At 60.6% G+C, this 20,622-nt stretch overlaps 1 protein-coding gene across 1 annotated transcript in view; it reads left to right on the top strand.

Annotated features, from left to right (window-relative positions):
• LOC144930598 (uncharacterized) overlaps window positions 1-17,910 on the top strand; it is a 32,657-nt gene extending 14,747 nt beyond the window's left edge. The window contains exons 10-13 of the mRNA XM_078853038.1: window positions 432-523; window positions 8,961-9,064; window positions 12,344-12,442; window positions 14,749-17,910. Of these exons, the coding sequence (XP_078709164.1) occupies window positions 432-523; window positions 8,961-9,064; window positions 12,344-12,442; window positions 14,749-15,479 (1,026 nt within the window). The 3' untranslated portion in view covers window positions 15,480-17,910. The remainder of the gene's footprint in view (window positions 1-431; window positions 524-8,960; window positions 9,065-12,343; window positions 12,443-14,748) is intronic.
• Window positions 17,911-20,622: the final 2,712 nt, after the last annotated feature.

The following is a 20,622-nucleotide window of genomic DNA, read 5'->3' as shown; positions in this document are numbered from 1 at the left end:
TCTTCTTGAACAGTATAGATGGAGATTGTGCGTGTTCTTGTTCCCCTCTCATGGCTGGTCCAAAAATAGGATACAAGCCTATTACAAAAAGAAAAGGAGTACTTGTGGCACCTTAGAGACTAACATAAGACTAACTAGAGACTAAGCGTAAGCTTTCGTGAGCTACAGCTCACTTCATCCGATGCATCCGATGAAGTGAGCTGTAGCTCACGAAAGCTCATGCTCAAATAAATTGGTTAGTCTCTAAGGTGCCACAAGTACTCCTTTTCTTTTTGCGAATACAAACTAACACGGCTGTTACTCTGAAGCCTATTACAGCTGCTGGTGGATGGAGTTAACTTGTTCAGTTTGTGAAGTAAAGGATCGTGCTTTTATCACTGGAAGACCCAATGTGCGAACCCCGCTGATGACCCAAAATGGTCATTCTACAGTTGTGTCATATTAACGTGCTCAATGGCTGTGAGAGGGTCCTTCCTCGGCTTCAGAGGAAAGAGATCCCTTTGAACAGACAAAGATGCCATTGGTGGGTTCTTCCATAGGTCACACCGCAACTCCATGGTGAGTCATCTTCAGGTCTTGTCTAGCCACTCTTCTCGTCTTTGACTCTATGGTTGGCTGGAGGACTGGACCTTATAGCCTCGCCAATACTATAAGAAATAGTTGGTTTCTGGATACTGTAAAGAGAAACTTAACTAAGAGGAGAAATTAGGGTCGTGGTTGATATTACAAAGGGCTAACGAATGACCTGTGCATGTTATAAGGATGTTACTGACATGAGCACCACATGTTGTAGATGGTTATAAGCCACGGTTATTGGCCTGTCAGGACTGTGTAACAATCAATGAGCTACTGATCTAAACAGAGATCCGATCGTTTATTAATAAATGGAACCTTTATTATAAAGGGAAAACCGAGTGGTTTTTAGTTTGACTCCTTAAAACTGGTGAATTTTGACGTGCAAAGCCCTATATGAGGCAAAGGCCTGACATATCGATGGGAGAAAAAAGTTTGGTGAAAATATAGGAATTGGAGCTAGTTGAAATATGGGGTTTTAGGGAGAGGAAAATGTTTGCTTTCTCCAGTGGAATATGAATACTGAATAACTTCAGCTGGAGACGGAAATATTTCAATTTGGAAAGGCTGCTGCAGTGTCTCGTGGGAGATCTCGCCCTGCTTTCCATAGGGTGTGGGGTCCTATGCCCTGTCCCATGCTCCAGGGCAGCCCAGTAGCGTCTGCTATTGGGTGGGGCCTCTGCTATGGGCCAGTGGCCCCATAACTGGCCCCTCAGGCCTTGTCTAGATTGAGGTGTGTAGGGGCTTTCTGGCATGTCTTATAAACCCCACTTAGTGCCGAGTGTGGATGGGGTCCGATCCCGTCAAACACGTCAGGGGCGTGGCCTAACCCTAGGGGGAGGGGCCTGCCCAACTGCCATAACAGACCCTTTGGAAGGTTCCATTCTCACTGAGAAGGGTATCTGGCCAACTGCCACTTTTGGAAGGTTCCATTGTCAGTGGGAAGGGGAACGGGGCAACTGCCCTAACTGACACTTTGGAATGTTCCATTTTCACAGGGGTGGGGGAAGATAGTCGTGTGCTGATGCGAATCCCCACTACTGGCACTTTGATTTAAAAAAATCCCCCTTTTACTAAAAAGAACAAAAACATTAAAAGGGTCTAATTTTTCAGATATGGAGAAATGAAAATGAAACGGGTCAAATTAGAACCTTTGGCATTTTACCCCTGCTCCCCCTCATCAGTGAAATGGTTCATCCCATCAGCTGGGAGACTCTCTGACCCCTGGAAGGAACCATTACACTTTCGGGAGGGGGGAGGTTAAAATTTCTGGGGAAGCCAGATTGGATTTTTTTTTCCCTATCAGGAAATTAAAAATAAAAATCCTTCCCATTACAGGCCCCTTTTTAATCTGGGAAGGGAGTTTAATCCCTTGAGATTGGGGATAATTTCCCGTCTCCCCCCACGAGAATGGTACCTCCCAAGCCCAGAGTGACAGGAAGGGGGTCAATACAGTTCTAAGAGGGGTGGACTGTGATTCTGGATTCACACTGGGGTCACTGAAATCAGAATCCAACCTTCGCTCCATTGGTGTCAATGGAGTCACTCCAGATTCACACCGGGGTCACTGAGATCAGAATCCAGCCCTTATTCTCTTGCGCCAGTGGAGTCACTCTGGATTCACACCAGAGTCACTGAGATCAGAGTCCAGCCTTCACTCCACTGGCGTCAGTGGGATCACTTCGGATTCAGACCGGGGTCACCGAGATCAGCATCCAATCCTCACTCCACTGATGTATATTTTCCTTAAAGCCCGCAGCTCCTGGAGTCATGTGAAATCAGCTTCCATTTGGAAAATAAATGTTTAGGTCTCATGGATGCGGGGAAAAGGTTCAAAACATGACCCAAGTGTGACCCTAAATGTAGCCAAATGAAAAGCACCCTCCTGATTTTTAAGCCAATCTTGTGATTTTGTGAGGCCCCACTTGTGAGTTTTGAAGCTGTAGCAACACCATTGTCTCTTGCGATGAAATGTCGGGTTTTTTTGGGGGGGGGGAGGAATAGCATTTCAATATGAAACACCTTGGTTTCCCCTTTCCAAAGGATGTTTTCTGTTTATGACATTTACAAATTATAACGCAATCTCATAAAAATGGCAATATTGGAATGCAACACTTAGATTGCAGAGCAAGGGAACCTTTTCAATTGACCCGGGGGGATTTTATTTTCCCAAGATGGATGGATAGATAGTTAGAGGGTGTGGGTGGGGATAAGTAGACAGACTGACACATAGATGGGGGCTACATATGTGGATGTAGGGATAGACAGATTAGATTAGATGGGGTGTATGTGGTCAGGTAGATAGAGGGGGTGTATGGGGATAGATAGCTCAAGGGGGTGTATGCAGATAGATAAATTAGATGAGAGCAGTGTATGGAGATAGATTAGATTAGATTAGATTAGATTAGATGTGTATGGGGTAGATAGAAGGTTGTATATATGAGGCGGGATGGATAGATAAAGAACAGTGCATAAAGGGATGGATGTATAGATAAGAGATGCATATGGGGATAGACAGACAGGGTGTGTGTATGGGGATGGAGAAATAGATATATAAATAGACAGTGTGTGTGGGGATGGATAGATAGAGGGGTGTGTATATGAGGAAGGATAGCTGGACATATAAGGGTGTGTAAAGGGATGGATGGCGAGACAAGGGGGGCATATTGGGATAGATGGGGGTGCACATGGGGATGGAGAGAGAGATCTATAGACGGGGAGTGTGGGGATGGACAGACATACAGGGGTGCGTATGGGGATCTGGGGATGGATGGATGGATAGACAGGCGTATCCACGGGGTGCAGGGGGATGGATGGATAGATGGGGGTACACATGGAGATGGGTAGACACAGGGCTGAATCTGTAATGAAAACGGTGCTGGGGCAAAAGCAATTTTTTTACATTCATAACTGACGCAGCGAGCCCAGGGGCGCCGGGGCTCGGACCTGCCGGGCCCAGGGGCGCCGGGCTCTGAACTGCCGGGCTCGGACCTGCCGGGCTCAGGGGCGCCGGGCTCGGACCTGCTGGGCCCAGGGGCGCCGGGCTCTGAACTGCCGGGCCCAGGGGTGCCGGGGCTCTGACCTGCCGGGCCCGGGGGCGCCGGGGCTCTGACCTGCCGGGCCCGGGGGCGCCGGGGCTCTGACCTGCCGGGCTCGGGGGCGCCGGGGCTCGGTCCTGCCGGGCCCGGGGGCGCCGGGGCTCGGACCTGCCGGGCCCGGGGGCGCCGGGGCTCGGACCTGCCGGGCTCGGGGGCGCCGGGGCTCGGACCTGCCGGGCCCGGGGGCGCCGGGGCTCGGACCTGCCGGGCTCGGGGGCGCCGGGGCTCGGACCTGCCGGGCTCGGGGGCGCCGGGCTCGGACCTGCCAGGCTCGGGGGCGCCGGGCTCGGACCTGCCGGGCCCAGAGGTGCTGGGGCTCTGACCTGCCGGGCTCGGGGGCGCCGGGCTCGGACCTGCCGGGCCCGGGGGCGCCGGGCTCGGACCTGCCGGGCCCAGAGGTGCCGGGGCTCTGACCTGCCGGGCTCGGGGGCGCCGGGGCTCGGTCCTGCCGGGCCCGGGGGCGCCGGGGCTCGGACCTGCCGGGCCCGGGGGCGCCGGGGCTCGGACCTGCCGGGCTCGGGGGCGCCGGGCTCGGACCTGCCGGGCTCGGGGGCGCCGGGGCTCGGACCTGCCGGGCCCGGGGGCGCCGGGGCTCGGACCTGCCGGGCTCGGGGGCGCCGGGGCTCGGTCCTGCCGGGCCCGGGGGCGCCGGGGCTCGGACCTGCCGGGCCCGGGGGCGCCGGGGCTCGGACCTGCCGGGCTCGGGGGCGCCGGGGCTCGGACCTGCCGGGCTCGGGGGGCGCCGGGCTCGGACCTGCCGGGCTCGGGGGCGCCGGGCTCGGACCTGCCGGGCTCGGGGGCGCCGGGCTCGGACCTGCCGGGCTCGGGGGCGCCGGGGCTCGGTCCTGCCGGGCCCGGGGGCGCCGGGGCTCGGACCTGCCGGGCCCGGGGGCGCCGGGGCTCGGACCTGCCGGGCCCGGGGGCGCCGGGGCTCGGACCTGCCGGGCCCGGGGGCGCCGGGCTCGGACCTGCCGGGCTCGGGGGCGCCGGGCTCGGACCTGCCGGGCTCGGGGGCGCCGGGCTCGGACCTGCCGGGCTTGGGGGCGCCGGGCTCGGACCTGCCGGGCCCAGAGGTGCTGGGGCTCTGACCTGCCGGGCTCGGGGGCGCCGGGGCTCGGTCCTGCCGGGCCCGGGGGCGCCGGGGCTCGGACCTGCCGGGCCCAGAGGTGCTGGGGCTCTGACCTGCCGGGCTCGGGGGCGCCGGGCTCGGACCTGCCGGGCCCAGAGGTGCTGGGGCTCTGACCTGCCGGGCTCGGGGGCGCCGGGCTCGGACCTGCCGGGCCCAGAGGTGCTGGGGCTCTGACCTGCCGGGCTCGGGGGCGCCGGGGCTCGGTCCTGCCGGGCCCGGGGGCGCCGGGGCTCGGTCCTGCCGGGCCCAGAGGTGCTGGGGCTCTGACCTGCCGGGCTCGGGGGCGCCGGGCTCGGACCTGCCGGGCTCGGGGGCGCCGGGCTCGGACCTGCCGGGCTCGGGGGCGCCGGGCTCGGACCTGCCGGGCCCAGAGGTGCTGGGGCTCTGACCTGCCGGGCTCGGGGGCGCCGGGGCTCGGTCCTGCCGGGCCCGGGGGCGCCGGGGCTCGGACCTGCCGGGCCCGGGGGCGCCGGGGCTCGGACCTGCCGGGCCCAGAGGTGCTGGGGCTCTGACCTGCCGGGCTCGGGGGCGCCGGGCTCGGACCTGCCGGGCCCGGGGGCGCCGGGCTCGGACCTGCCGGGCCCAGAGGTGCTGGGGCTCTGACCTGCTGGGCTCGGGGGCGCCGGGGCTCGGTCCTGCCGGGCCCGGGGGCGCCGGGGCTCGGACCTGCCGGGCCCGGGGGCGCCGGGGCTCGGACCTGCCGGGCCCAGAGGTGCTGGGGCTCTGACCTGCCGGGCTCGGGGGCGCCGGGGCTCGGTCCTGCCGGGCCCGGGGGCGCCGGGGCTCGGACCTGCCGGGCCCGGGGGCGCCGGGGCTCGGACCTGCCGGGCTCGGGGGCGCCGGGGCTCGGACCTGCCGGGCTCGGGGGCGCCGGGCTCTGACCTGCCGGGCTCGGGGGCGCCGGGCTCTGACCTGCCGGGCTCGGGGGCGCCGGGCTCGGACCTGCCGGGCTCGGGGGCGCCGGGCTCGGACCTGCCGGGCCCAGAGGTGCTGGGGCTCTGACCTGCCGGGCTCGGGGGCGCCGGGGCTCGGTCCTGCCGGGCTCGGGGGCGCCGGGGCTCGGTCCTGCCGGGCCCGGGGGCGCCGGGGCTCGGACCTGCCGGGCCCAGAGGTGCTGGGGCTCTGACCTGCCGGGCTCGGGGGCGCCGGGGCTCGGTCCTGCCGGGCCCGGGGGCGCCGGGGCTCGGACCTGCCGGGCCCGGGGGCGCCGGGGCTCGGACCTGCCGGGCTCGGGGGCGCCGGGGCTCGGACCTGCCGGGCTCGGGGGCGCCGGGGCTCGGACCTGCCGGGCTCGGGGGCGCCGGGCTCGGACCTGCCGGGCCCAGAGGTGCTGGGGCTCTGACCTGCCGGGCTCGGGGGCGCCGGGGCTCGGTCCTGCCGGGCTCGGGGGCGCCGGGGCTCGGTCCTGCCGGGCCCGGGGGCGCCGGGGCTCGGACCTGCCGGGCCCGGGGGCGCCGGGGCTCGGACCTGCCGGGCCCGGGGGCGCCGGGGCTCGGACCTGCCGGGCCCGGGGGCGCCGGGGCTCGGACCTGCCGGGCTCGGGGGCGCCGGGGCTCGGACCTGCCGGGCTCGGGGGCGCCGGGGCTCGGACCTGCCGGGCTCGGGGGCGCCGGGCTCGGACCTGCCGGGCTCGGGGGCGCCGGGCTCGGACCTGCCGGGCTCGGGGGCGCCGGGCTCGGACCTGCCGGGCTCGGGGGCGCCGGGCTCGGACCTGCCGGGCTCGGGGGCGCCGGGCTCGGACCTGTCGGGCCCGGGGGGCGCCGGGCTCGGATCTGCCGGGCTCGGGGCGCCGGGCTCGGATCTGCCGGGCTCGGGGGCGCCGGGGCTCGGACCTGCCGGGCTCGGGGGCGCCGGGCTCGGACCTGCCGGGCTCGGGGGCGCCGGGCTCGGACCTGCCGGGCTCGGGGGCGCCGGGCTCGGACCTGCCGGGCTCGGGGGCGCCGGGCTCGGACCTGCCGGGCTCGGGGGCGCCGGGCTCGGACCTGTCGGGCCCGGGGGCGCCGGGCTCGGATCTGCCGGGCCCGGGGGCGCCGGGCTCGGACCCGGCACAGAGGAAGCCCCGGCCGGCTGGTTCGCTGGCTCGCTCGGTGCCTCCTTGGCAGCGACACGGGCGAGCCTGGCGCCTCGGGCCGGCGGCGGCGGGGGGGGCCGGGGGGCGGCTCCGGGGGGCGGGGGCTCCGGGACCGGCGGCGGGGGGCTCCGGGGGGCGGGGGGCGGCTCCGGGGGGCGGGGGCTCCGGGACCGGCGGCGGGGGGCTCCGGGGCCGGCGGCGGCGGGGGGCTCCGGGGCCGGCGGCGGCGGGGGGGCGGGGGGCGGCTCCGGGGGGCGGGGGCTCCGGGGCGGGCGCCGCGCAGGGCCGGGAGCCCCGGGCCGGGGGGCCGCGAAGGGCGAAGGCGACTTCCTGTTCCCGGCCTGCTCGGCGGCGCGTCGCCCGGCCGCGGGGCGGGGGCAGGGGGGGGCCCAGTCCCCGGCGCCGAGATCCCCCCCGGCGTCGGCGCGGGGGGGGGATTGCACGGGGAGCCGGGGTGAGTCGGGGGCGGCCGGCGGGGGGGGGGCAGGGCAGAGAGGCAGGAAACGGCAGCTGGAGGAAGTGGCCGAAGGGGGATCAGCTGGGGGGGGGGTGCAGCCGGCTCTGGGGGTGCATGGGGCGGGGGCGGGGGGGTGGCCGCCTGGCCAGGGTTTTCCAGGATGGTCCCTTTGTTGCGGTGGCCGGACCGGGAAATGTGTACTGCGAGGGGGGGGCTCTGTGCAGCTGAGCCCGGCAGGGCCCCCCCTCCCCGCCCAGCCAGCTCTGGGGGTGCACGGGGGGGGGTCTGTGCCGCTGCCCCCCCCAGCCAGCTCTGGGGGTGCACGGGGGGGGGTCTGTGCCGCTGCCCCCCCAGCCAGCTCTGGGGGTGCACGGGGGGGTCTGTGCCGCTGCCCCCCCCAGCCAGCTCTGGGGGTGCACGGGGGGGTCTGTGCCGCTGCCCCCCCCCAGCCAGCTCTGGGGGTGCACGGGGGGGTCTGTGCCGCTGCCCCCCCCCAGCCAGCTCTGGGGGTGCACGGGGGGGGTCTGTGCCGCTGCCCCCCCCAGCCAGCTCTGGGGGTGCACGGGGGGGGTCTGTGCCGCTGCCCCCCCCCAGCCAGCTCTGCGGGTGCACGGGGGGGGTCTGTGCCGCTGCCCCCCCCAGCCAGCTCTGGGGGTGCACGGGGGGGGGTCTGTGCCGCTGCCCCCCCCAGCCAGCTCTGGGGGTGCACGGGGGGGGGTCTGTGCCGCTGCCCCCCCCAGCCAGCTCTGGGGGTGCACGGGGGGGGGTCTGTGCCGCTGCCCCCCCCAGCCAGCTCTGGGGGTGCACGGGGGGGGGTCTGTGCCGCTGCCCCCCCCAGCCAGCTCTGGGGGTGCACGGGGGGGTCTGTGCCGCTGCCCCCCCCCCAGCCAGGTCTGCGGGTGCACGGGGGGGGTCTGTGCCGCAGCCCCCCCCCAACTAGCTCTGGGGGTGCACGGGGGGGTCTGTGCCGCTGCCCCCCCCAGCCAGCTCTGGGGGTGCACGGGGGGGTCTGTGCCGCTGCCCCCCCCCAGCCAGCTCTGGGGGTGCACGGGGGGGGTCTGTGCCGCTGCCCCCCCCAGCCAGCTCTGGGGGTGCACGGGGGGGGTCTGTGCCGCTGCCCCCCCCAGCCAGCTCTGGGGGTGCACGGGGGGGGGTCTGTGCCGCTGCCCCCCCCAGCCAGCTCTGGGGGTGCACGGGGGGGGTCTGTGCCGCTGCCCCCCCCCAGCCAGGTCTGCGGGTGCACGGGGGGGGTCTGTGCCGCAGCCCCCCCCAACTAGCTCTGGGGGTGCACAGTCGCCCCAACTCAATCAGGGCCAATGCTGGGAGGTTCCTGGTGTTGCCCGCCCCTAGGTGTTGCATTGGACATGCTGGGGGCCTTTCTGCCCCTATTCACACCATTGGTGTCCTCCCCTGCCCACCCGCCCCTCGGGCCATGACTCCCCGTCCCCCTCCATCTACTGCTCTTTCCCCCCCGGCCTCCCCATTCTTTTCATCCAGCTATTACTCCCCCCAGTATGCACAGCCCGTTTGCAGGGAGCCCCTCCCGCTCTGGCTCCCTGCCCCCTGGATGTCTGGTGCTGCCCAGCCAGGGGAAATCAGGGGCCCTGACCCTGGGTGCGTCTCTCCTTGCAGGTGCCGGGGGGCTGCGATGGAGGAGTGGGCTCTGCTGGATGAGAGGCAGAGGGAGCTCTACCGGGACGTCATGCAGGAGAACTATGGGGACGCCATTTCACTGGGTGAGGGGCGGCATCGGCACCCCAGGACCGCAGGCAGAGAGACTGTGACCCCACGTCCCCTTCCCGTGACCTGATGCGGCTCCTCGGCCGTCCCCTCCCGCCCTGCTCCCCGCACAGTGCCCCTGGGCTCCCCATTTCCCACAGTGCCCCTGGGCTCCCGCCCTGCTCCCCCCTTCCCACAATGCCCCTGGGCTCCCCCCATTTCCCATTCTGTCCCTGGGCTCCCCCCACTCTCCCCTTCCCACAGTGTCTCTGGGCTCCTCCCTTCCCACAGTGCCCCTGAGCTCCCCCCCTGCTTCCCCCACAGAGCCTCTGGGCTCTCCCCTTCCCACAGTGACCCTGGGGTCCCACCCTGCTCTTCCCACAGGGCCCCTTGGCTCTCCCTTTCCACAATGCATCTGGGTCTCCCCCTTGTCACAGTTCCCTGCTCACCCGCTCCTCCCACAATTCCCTTGGGGTCCTGCCCCACTCCTCCCACAATGCCCCACGGGACCGCCTTTGATCACCCCGATGCCTTTCAGAGCGGCGCAGGAAACTCTGGGAGGCATCTCCCCAGAAGGCATTGCAGCTGATGCGACTGAGCATGGCCGTGACGTGCCTCTCCGTGGACACGTGCAGACACCGTGCACGGACATGCCAACGCATGCTCGCTACGGGCCAGATAACTGTCCAACGAAGTACAGTCAAGATCTATCTGGTTCCAGCACCGTAGCATCTGGGCACCTCACGCTCTCTAGCGCGTTTAGTCTCACAACAGCACTGTGAGGCAGGGCTTTTAGCCCCCTTGTACAGATGAGGAAACTGAGGCACAGAGCAGCTAAATGACTTGCCCATGGTCATCTAGGAAATGTGTGGCAGAGCAGGGAATTGAGCCCAGGTTTTCTGGCTAGCCCCCTGTAACCACGGGGCCACCCTTCCTCTCTGCCCGATAACACCTTTGGGGCTGGAGCTGGCAGAAATGTCTGGAATGACGGATTTACTGGAAAATGGCCGTATTTAAAAAAAAAAAAAGACAAAATATTTGGTTTTCTTCAAAAAACACCAATTTGTTTGGGGGGTTTTCTGACAGAAGTGGGAAATGAACAATGGAGGTGGTTTTTGCAGTTTCCCATTGCTGGCGACAGAAGAACAAGGGGGGAAAATGTCATCAATGAACAATTTTCAAAATAGAAAAATGTCACTGAGATTTTCTTTTACTACTGGTGCGTTTTTTTTAAGTCGGAAATGAAAATGGGGGGGAAAAACATTTTAAACAACAAACAATTTTCCACTCAGAAAACGTTCATGGAAAAAAATTTCATTTTTTTTTTTTTTAATTCTGCGATTTTCAAAAAAGTGGCAAATTATTTTTTTCCCCAACTTTCCTTTTTTCTATTTCTTCCCCTTTTTGTGCAGCAAAAGGGGAGGGGACGAGGGAAAAACCCCAAAGTATGGAGAAGTGAATGTTTCACAATTGCATGCAGTGTTGTAGCTAGGTCAAAGAAGACCTGAAGAAGAGCCCTGTGTGGCTCTGAGCTTGTCTCTCTCCCCAGCAGAAGCTGGTCCAGTAAAAGACACCGTCTCATTTTGCAATTGGAAAGGTTAATGGAAATTGAAAACACCTCTTTTTTGTTTCAAACAAAACTGAAAACATTTAAATGGCATCAGGTTTTCAAGTTTCCTGTCCAACCCCTTTGTCTGTGGAAAATTGAAAAAGGTGGGAAAAAAAAGGAAAAGTTTAGCAAATGAACATTTTCAACCCCAAAAAGGTGCACGGAAAATGTGTGGGTTGGAAAAAAAGCGCTCTTTAAAAAACAAAAAGTGGAAAATTAAAAGATCTGAGCTGGTTTTCAAGTTTCTTTTCTCCAGTTCCTCCCCCTTTGCTGTGGCAAAACAAATGAAAGGGAAAATCCCTCAAATTTTTAAAAAACAACGTTTCAAAATTGATTAATTTTTTAAAAAATTTGGTGGGGTTTTTTTTGTGATTAATTTAGAAAATGACATGGGTTTTCTAGTTTCCTCCCTCATCCTCCACTTCCTCCCCTTTTATCTGCAGTAAAATAAGAGGGGAAATGGGAAAATACCAAAGAATCGTCATGGAAAATTTTAAGTTTAAAAAAAAATAGCCCCCCTTTTTTTAAAACAAAAGTAAATGGAGTTGTTTTTTCAATTTCCATTTTTCTTTCCTTCTCTCCCCCTTTTATTGTAGAAAAATTAAAAAATGGGGAAAATACAAAAAAATCCTCAAAAATAAACATTTTCAAAATCATTATTTGGGGTTTTATTTTAAATAATCTTTTTGTAACGAAACAGGAAAAAAGAAAACGGAATTTTTTTAAAGTTTCCTTTCCCCTCATTTCTTCCCCTTTTTCTATCACAAAGGGGGAGTGGGGTGCCCAAATATTTATTCATTCATATTCTATTCACCTCTGTTACAATTAGTGTATAACAAAAGTAAAAAAAATGCATTTTCCCTTTATTGTTTTGGCTTTGTATAATATAATATAATTATAATGAATTAATAGGAAGGATTCAGGTTCTATCATTAAATGTTGATTTTCCCCTACACACAAACCAACAAAAAAAGTTTCCATTGATAACAATCGAAATTTACAAATAGGCAACATAAGACTTCACAGGCAAACTCCAGACTTTTGAATGAGTGGCTGTTTAGTTTGGATATTTTGACATATGACATTGACAATTTATGTTTAGCAAACATAAAGCTTTAACTTTTTGAGTTGCAGCATCGACTGTCTGACTTCCCCCACCCAATCATTCCCCATAACTGTGAAAACTGGGGGGGATGCTTTAAACCCCTAATTTTGCACAGTTGTGAAAATTGCAATTGATAAAAATCTAAAAAAAGTTTAAAAATAAACATTGACAGTGTCAAAATCATAAAAAAAAAATTCTCCCAAGCCATATTATATTATATTACATTTATGTTATATTCATTATATTATATTATTACCTTGTTTCCTGCCACTCCCCTATTTGGGGTCAGTGACTCTTACTACAATAGAATATAAGTATAATATAGTAGCAAATGTTTTGATTATTAAGTAATAGTGAAAACATTTTGTGTGTATTGTATTGTGTTATATTATATTACGATAATAAGAATATAGTTAAAATGAAATATTTTGACTGCATGCGGACATCCCCGCATGTGTCCTACCATGGATTTTGGTGCATGAAGAGGCCACTGCTTCTTCCATTGTCCTAAACGAGCTCCATGAACGTTCAGAGTGGGCTTTGATGAATAGATAACAACCTGCTTTCCCCCCCTGCTGGCAGGATTTCCCGTTCCCAAACCGGCTGTGATCTCCTGGATGGAGCGCGAGGAGGAGCCATGTGACCCAGATCTCCAGGGCTCCGAGGAACAGGAGATCCCAGGTAAGGAATGAGTGACACCAGCTTGGAGACCATCCAGGAGTGAAGGGAAAAGCTGGGATCCCAGCAAAGCTGCCCAGAGCCCCCCTCAGTTCTTTCTCATCTTCTCCAGCGGGTGTCCTGTCATCATGGCAGGCGTCACTTCCGGCTTCCATCTGCCCTGCCTGACCCTGGCTGGACCCCTCGCCTCCCCCAGCCTTTCTCTGAGGGCTCCGTGGGCCATTGGGGCAGAGCTGACCCCTTCTCTCCCCTTGGGACAAGAGACTCAGACCCCAGGGTGATGGGTAATTTACATAGATGGGTGTTTATGGGGATGGAGAACGGGATAGATGGAGATGTGGGGATGAAGGAGGGATGTGTCTGGGGATAGTTTTGTATGGAGATGGATGGATGGATGGTTATGCATTTGGACGGATGCCTGGATGAGTGTATGGGGATGGATGGAGGAGGGGTGTGTGAGGGGATGGATGGAGGGGTGGGTGTGTATGGGGGTGGATGGAGGGATGGATGGGTGGGTGTGTTTTTATGGGGATGGATAGAGAGATGGGTGGGTGGGTGTTTGTGGGGATGGAGCGATGGATGAGTAGGTGGGTGTTTATGGGGATGGATGAGTGGGTGGGTGTTTATGGGGAGGGATGGGTGGGTGTTTATGGGAATGGATGGAGGGATGGGTGGGTGTGTTTTTATGGGGATGGATAGAGAGGTGGGTGGGTGTTTATGGGGATGGATGAGTGGGTGGGTGTTTATGGGGATGGATGGAGGGATGGATGGGTGGGTGTTTATGGGGGGGAGGGATGGATGGGTGTTTATGGGGATGGATGGAGGGATGGATGTGTGTTTATGGGGTGGCTCGATGGCGGGATGGGTGGGTGTTTATGGGAATGGATGGAGGAATGGATGGGTGGGTGTGTTTTTATTGGGATGGATAGAGAGATGGATGGGTGGGTGGCTGTTTATGGGGATGAAGGGGTGGGTGGGTGTTTGTGGGGATGGAGGGATGGATGAGTAGGTGGGTGTTTATGGGGATGGATGAGTGGGTGGGTGTTTATGGGGTGGCTCGGCTGGAGGGATGGATGAGTGGGTGTTTATGGGGTGGCTCGGCTGGAGGGATGGGTGGGTGTTTATGGGAATGGATGGAGGGATGGGTGGGTGTGTTTTTATGGGGATGGATAGAGAGGTGGGTGGGTGTTTATGGGGAGGGATGGAGGGACAGATGGGTGGCTGGGTGGGTTTTTATGGGGATGGATGGAGGGAAGAAAGCGTGTTTATGGGGTGGATCGATGGAGGGATGGGTGGGTGTTTATGGGGTGGAGGGATGGGGGTGGGTGTTTATGGGGATGGATGGAGAGATGGATGGGTGGGTGTTTATGGGGGGGATGGGTGGGTGTTTATGGGAATGGATGGAGGAATGGATGGGTGGGTGGGTGTTTATGGGAATGGATAGAGAGGTGGGTGGGTGTTTATGAGGAGGGATGGATGGGTGGGTGTTTATGGGAGGGATGGATGAGTGGGTGTTTATGGGGTGGCTCGATGGAGGGATGGGTGGGTGTTTATGGGAATGGATGGAGGAATGGATGGGTGGGTGTGTTTTTATGGGGATGGATAGAGAGGTGGGTGGGTGTTTATGAGGAGGGATGGATGGGTGGGTGTTTATGGGGGGGATGGATGGAGGGATGGATGGATGAGTGGGTGTTTATGGGGTGGCTCGATGGAGGGATGGGTGGGTGTTTATGGGAATGGATGGAGGGATGGGTGGGTGTGTTTTTATGGGGCTGGATAGAGAGGTGGGTGGGTGTTTATGAGGAGGGATGGATGGGTGGGTGTTTATGGGGGGGATGGATGGAGGGATGGATGAGTGGGTGTTTATGGGGTGGCTCGATGGAGGGATGGATGAGTGGGTGTTTATGGGGTGGCTCGATGGAGGGATGGGTGGGTGGGTGTGTTTTTATGGGGCTGGATAGAGAGGTGGGTGGGTGTTTATGAGGAGGGATGGATGGGTGGGTGTTTATGGGGGGGATGGATGAGTGGGTGTTTATGGGGTGGCTCGATGGAGGGATGGGTGGGTGTTTATGGGAATGGATGGAGGAATGGATGGGTGGGTGTGTTTTTATGGGGATGGATAGAGAGGTGGGTGGGTGGGTGTTTCTGGGGAGGGATGCGTGGGTGGGTGGGTGTTTCTGGGGAGAGACAGATAGTTGCGGGGAGTCTTGCCCCTCAGTCTCAGCCCTCTCCCCGTGCCCGGTGTTGGTGGGAAGCCCCTCTCCGGCGTGGGAGCGAGCCCTGCTGGCACTCTGCTGCCTCTCTCCCAGCAGGTGACGGGACGGCGAGCGACAACGAGGAAGAGGAGGTGGCCGAGCCTCCCCGGCAGGAGGAAGAGCCTCCAGGGCCGGAAGCCCCCAACCGCCCCGACTGGGCCGAAGCCTGCGAGAGCTTGTGCCGGCCCCCGCAGCGGGGGGGCCGCTGGGGCCCGTACGCCCGGCGGCGGCGGGTCAGCACCAGCCCCCGGGCCGAACCTCGCTTCTTCGACTGCCCCGACTGCGGGAAACGCTTCACGCTCAGCTCCCACCTCATCCGGCACCAGCGGGTGCACACCGGCGAGCGCCCCTTCGCCTGCGGGGTGTGCGGGAAGAGCTTCTCGCAGCGCTCGGACCTGGGCCGCCACCAGCGCACCCACACGGGCGAGAAACTCTACCGCTGCACCCAGTGCCAGAAGAGCTTCAGCGAGAGCTCCCACCTCATCCGCCACCAGATCATCCACTCCGGCGAGAAGCCCTTCAAGTGCAACGTCTGCGGCAAGAGCTACGGCGACAGCTCCTACCTGGCCGTCCACCAGCGGGCCCACACCGGCGCCCGCCCCTACCGCTGCCCCCTCTGCGGCAAAAGCTTCGGACGCAGCTCCACCCTCATCCGCCACCAGCGCGTCCACGCGGGCGACGGGACGCCCCCGGAGGGCCAGCCCGCCCTGCCCGGGCCCCCGCCGGCCCCGCGGCCCAACGCCCGCCACCTCCGGATAGTGGGGTGGCAGTGGGGCGTGGAGTGAAGGGGGCGGGGTGGGGGGGGGCTGGGGAGCGGTCGGTCGCTGTTGGGGGGGTTGGTTACCACGGTGGCTACGGAGGGGATCAGTGCGTGCGTTACCCTGGTGATTGGTCACTGTGGAGGGGATTGGTGGGTTGGTTGCCATGGTGGTTGGTAACTAGGGAGGAGATTGGTAGGTTGGTTACCGCCGTGGTTGGTCACTACGGAGGGGATTGGTGGGTTGGTTGCCATGGTGGTTGGTAACTAGGGAGGAGATTGGTAGGTGGTTACCACCGTGGTTGGTCACTACGGAGGGGATTGGTGGGTTGGTTGCCATGGTGGTTGGTAACTAGGGAGGAGATTGGTAGGTTGGTTACCGCCGTGGTTGGTCACTACGGAGGGGATTGGTGGTTGGTTGCCATGGTGGTTGGTAACTAGGGAGGAGATTGGTAGGTTGGTTACCACCGTGGTTGGTCACTACGGAGGGGATTGGTGGGTTGGTTGCCATGGTGGTTGGTAACTAGGGAGGAGATTGGTGGGTTGGTTACCGCAGTGGTTGGTCACTGCGGAGGGGATTGGTGGGTTGGTTGCCATGGGGTGGCTGGTAACTGGGAGCAGATTGGTGGGTTGGTCACCGCGGTGGTTGATCGCTAGGGAGGGGATTGGTGGGTTGGTTACTGCAGTGATTAGTCACTAGGGTGGGGCTTGGTAGTGCAGTTACCATGCTGACTGACCACTAACAGCGACTGGTGGATTGGTTCCCATGGTGGTTAGTTGCTAGAGAGAGAATTGCTGATTTGGTTAATAAGGATGATGGGTCACTCTTGAGAGAGGGAGGGGATTGGTGGTTTGATTACCAGGGTGATTGTTGCTACGGAGTTGATTGGAGGTTCAGTTACTAGGGGCTACTGGTCACTAGGGAGCGACTGGATTGATGCTCTGTTTACTGGGTGTGAAATATTGTTCGGGGGCGGGGGGCGTTTGAGGTTTAAGGGATTAAATTTGGGTGACGGGGGACAGATTTTGGTACTCCCCAAACCTTTGTAGCATTTAATGATGGTGCCCGGGGGGTTCATACCCAGGAACCCCCCTCATCCCAGCTCACCAGGAATCCCAACCAACACCACTGCCCACTTCCTAGTGCCCAAGTCATGGGGCACCCCATTCCTTCAGATCTCCCCATCTCTGGGCCTCTGCTTGGTTCAGAGGGGAGGGAGGTGGATTGACAGCCTCGTGACATGGGGGGCGCATGAGGCAGGATAGACTGACGCCCCCTCATTCGGGGCAGCGTTCACAGCATTCGCCGATTTCAGAACCAGCTGCCAGGACAGAACAGGAACAGAGGTTTCATCAGGGAGATGGGGCTGTCAGGCACCCGGGTGAATCCTGTCCCTGGAGCACTGAGACACCGCGGACTCCACATGGCAACGGGGAAATGGATGAGAACAAATATCTTCCTCTTAGAGAGTCAATGGGGCCAGATCCCCAGCTGGGGTCACTCGGCCGTAGCTCCATTGAGGTCAGTGGGGCCAGATCCCCAGCTGGGGTCACTCGGCCATAGCTCCAGTGGCGTCAATGGGGCCAGATCCCCAGCTGGGGTCACTCAGCCGCAGCTCCATTGAGGTCAGTGGGGCCAGATCCCCAGCTGGGGTCACTCAGCCGCAGCTCCATTGAGGTCAGTGGGGCCAGATCCCCAGCTGGGGTCACTCGGCCGTAGCTCCAGTGGGGTCAATGGGGCCAGATCCCCAGCTGGGGTCACTCGGCCGTAGCTCCATTGAGGTCAGTGGGGCCAGATCCCCAGCTGGGGTCACTCGGCCATAGCTCCAGTGGGGTCAATGGGGCCAGACCCCCAGCTGGGGTCACTCAGCCATAGCTCCATTGAGGTCAATGGGGCCAGATCCCCAGCTGGGGTCACTCGGCCGTAGCTCCATTGGGGTCAATGGGGCCAGACCCCCAGCTGGGGTCACTCAGCCATAGCTCCATTGAGGTCAATGGGGCCAGACCCCCAGCTGGGGTCACTCGGCCGTAGCTCCAGTGGGGTCAGTGACACCCGCTGAGGGTCTGGCCCCATTGAGCCCAGTGGAGCTACAGCCGAGTGGCCCCAGCTGGGGGTCTGGCCCCAATCGGCCATGACTCCAGTGGGGTCAATGGACCAGATCTCCAAGAGGTATCACTCTGCCGTCGCCGTCTCGGCGTCAAGGCTGGTTGGCGGCAGCTGGCCATGGATCCTGGAAGTTCTCAGATCTTGTGACACTCTAACACGACTGACCTTTATATTTATTGACGGTTCCCGTCCCTCTCCCCACAGCGTGCCCTAGGTTTGTCTAACGTAGATTGTAAGCTTACTGGGGCAGGAACCTTCCTTTTTTTTTTTTTTTTAGACCTCTGTACGAGCACCGTGCAAAGCCACGGGGCTGCAGAAATGTTTAATAATAATAATAAAAACCTAACGAGGAGTCATCTCAAAGCACTTCCGTGGCCGCGCCGATCTACAGCCAGGCCTACGGTCCACAGACCAGGATTGGGGCCGGCCCGTCGATGGATCCTCGGTGGTTTGGAGAACCTGGTTTCTGCGGTGTCTGTTGCTGATATGCAATCCCGGGGTGGGTAGCCATGTTCCTTTGTCGGGTCATGAGCCGGGACTGGACCTGCCGACGGGAAAGCATGAGCCTTTGCTCATCGAGCGATAGGATCAGACGCTGTTGCCTGACGGCAGGGCCCATCACTACAGAGAGGCATGCAGTGTCATTGTGGTCGCTTATCCCATTCCTCCCCTCCCCGAGCTGGCCAGGCCCCCGAAACCTGGAGTTAGATCAGTGCTGGTGCCCCTAGAGGGGAGAGGCCCCATGTCCCCATTCCGCACCCCCTTGAGCCAGCCAGTCCTCTGTCCTGGGGCAGGATGGGAGCCAGCGGCCCCTGGAGGGGAAAGGCCCCGTCTCCCATTCCCCACCCCCCTGAGCCAGCAAGTCCCCTGCCCTGGGGCGGGATCAGAGTCAGCACCCCCTAGAGGGGAAAGACCCCGTGTCCCATTCCCCACCCTGGGTAGCTGCAGTAACCAGAGGTATTTCTGCCTTGAGCTGAGGATGACCAGTCCAGTGGAGGGTCAGGGGTGTGAGGGGGTTGTCATTGTGCCATGTGGCCAGGAGGTGGCAGTGCAGACACCCATAGGCCGGAGCACTAGGCCAATCCCCTGCGCTCATCCCTTTGGGGTGAGCGGTTCGCGATGGACCCCGAGAGGTGACTCCAGAAGAGCTGGGAGCCAGGACTCCTGAGTTCTAGCCTAGCGCTGGGAGGGGATTGCTCTGAGGGCATGTCTGTGAGGCAGTCTAATTTATTAATACAGCAGGGGGAACTGAGGCAGGGACAGAGGGGCACAGAAAGAACCCAGGAGTCCAGACTCCCTGCTCTAACCTACCAGGTCCTCCAGAGCCAGGGAGAGAACCCAGGAGTCCTGGCTCCCAGCCACGTAAGTAGTTAGTTCACGGAGTGAAATGGAAAGTAGGAGCTGGATAGCACGGCAGACTAACAGCCTCCCAGTCTGCCTACCAGGTGCTTTCCCATCCGGTGCCCAGCTGGCGTCTTGGACACCGGCCTCCATCCGCCATCTGGGGCTGGATTCCTGGAAAGAATAAACCGTGACTGATTCCAGTTAGACCAGTTCCACCAGATGGCGTGCCTGCCCAACGGCGCCCCCTATGGGGGAAGGTCCCATCTCCCATTCCCCATCCCGCTGAGCCAGCCAGCCCCCTGCCCTGGGGCCAGATCGGAGCCAGCGCCCCCTAGAGGGGAAAGGCCCCGTCTCCCATTCCCCATCCCGCTGAGCCAGCCAGCCCCCTGCCCTGGGGCCAGATCGGAGCCAGCGCCCCCTAGAGGGGAAAGGCCCCGTCTCCCATTCCCCATCCCGCTGAGCCAGCCAGCCCCCTGCCCTGGGGCCAGATCGGAGCCAGCGCCCCCTAGAGGGGAAAGGCCCCGTCTCCCATTCCCCATCCCGCTGAGCCAGCCAGCCCCCTGCCCTGGGGCCAGATCGGAGCCAGCGCCCCCTAGAGGGGAAAGGCCCCGTCTCCCATTCCCCATCCCGCTGAGCCAGTCAGTCCCCTGCCCTGGGGCCAGATCGGAGCCAGCGCCCCCTAGAGGGGAAAGGCCCCGTCTCCCATTCCCCATCCCGCTGAGCCAGCCAGCCCCCTGCCCTGGGGCCAGATCGGAGCCAGAGCCCCCTAGAGGGGAAAGGCCCCGTCTCCCATTCCCCATCCCACTGAGCCAGCCAGCCCCCTGCCCTGGGGCCAGATCGGAGCCAGCACCCACTAGAGGGGAAAGGCCTCTCCCTTTTTTCTCCCTGACCACCGCAGATTCTCTTCCCAGGATCTGGGGCTCCTTTCATGCCCCGTTGTGTTTCCATTCCCCACCAAGGCAGAGTTACAAAAAGGAAATTATCTAGAATAAATAAAGGCGAAGGGCAAGGGATGGGGAAAGTGAGGGGACTCTTAGCAGGTGCTAAATTCCAGGCAGAGAGGAAGGGAGCCGAGTGGCCGGGTGTTAGCAGGGCTGTATTGTTTGATTATACCCCGTCATGAAACACTTTAGGATTTCCGGCTAGACCCTGGGAAAGTCTCTCTTTCCTCTCGTTGACCACCTAAACCCTCCCAACTGGCCCGTTTGTAGGTGACGCGCATTCTGTCGACTCTCAGCCCGTGCCCAAAATTGTAGCAGCTGTGGACAAAACTTGGGCAGATTGTTGGTTTTGGTATTGGGAATGGAACCCAGGAGTCCTGACTCCCAGCTCCGACTGCTAGACCCCGCTCCCCATCCAGCACTGGAGATCAAACCCAGGAGTCCTGAGTCCCAGCCCCTCTGCTCTAATCACAAGACCCCACCCCCCTACTGGAGCCAGAGATGGAACCCAGAGATTTACAGCCCCCCCTGCTCTGACCCACTAGACCCCACTCCCCTCCCAGAGCTGTGGATAAACCCTAGGAGTCCTGGCTCCCAGCCCCTCCTGCTTTCAGCTGCCACAATTTCCCCATCAGTGTGGGAGTGTGGGGCAGGGAAGGAAATAATTCTGTTTTTGATGTCAGTGGGGGGGTCTGTGACGGGGTGTGGGGAAGACTGGAAAGTGACCAATATGCAAATGATAGGACAAGACCAGGATGTCTTGGGGCTTTCAATCCTGG

The sequence above is a fragment of the Lepidochelys kempii genome, chromosome 6 (genome assembly GCF_965140285.1).
Source record: "Lepidochelys kempii isolate rLepKem1 chromosome 6, rLepKem1.hap1, whole genome shotgun sequence".
In the NCBI taxonomy this organism is placed as follows: Eukaryota; Metazoa; Chordata; order Testudines; family Cheloniidae; genus Lepidochelys; species Lepidochelys kempii.
The sequence above is the reverse complement of the archived record's forward strand: the minus strand, read 5'-3'. Positions and strand labels throughout refer to the sequence as shown.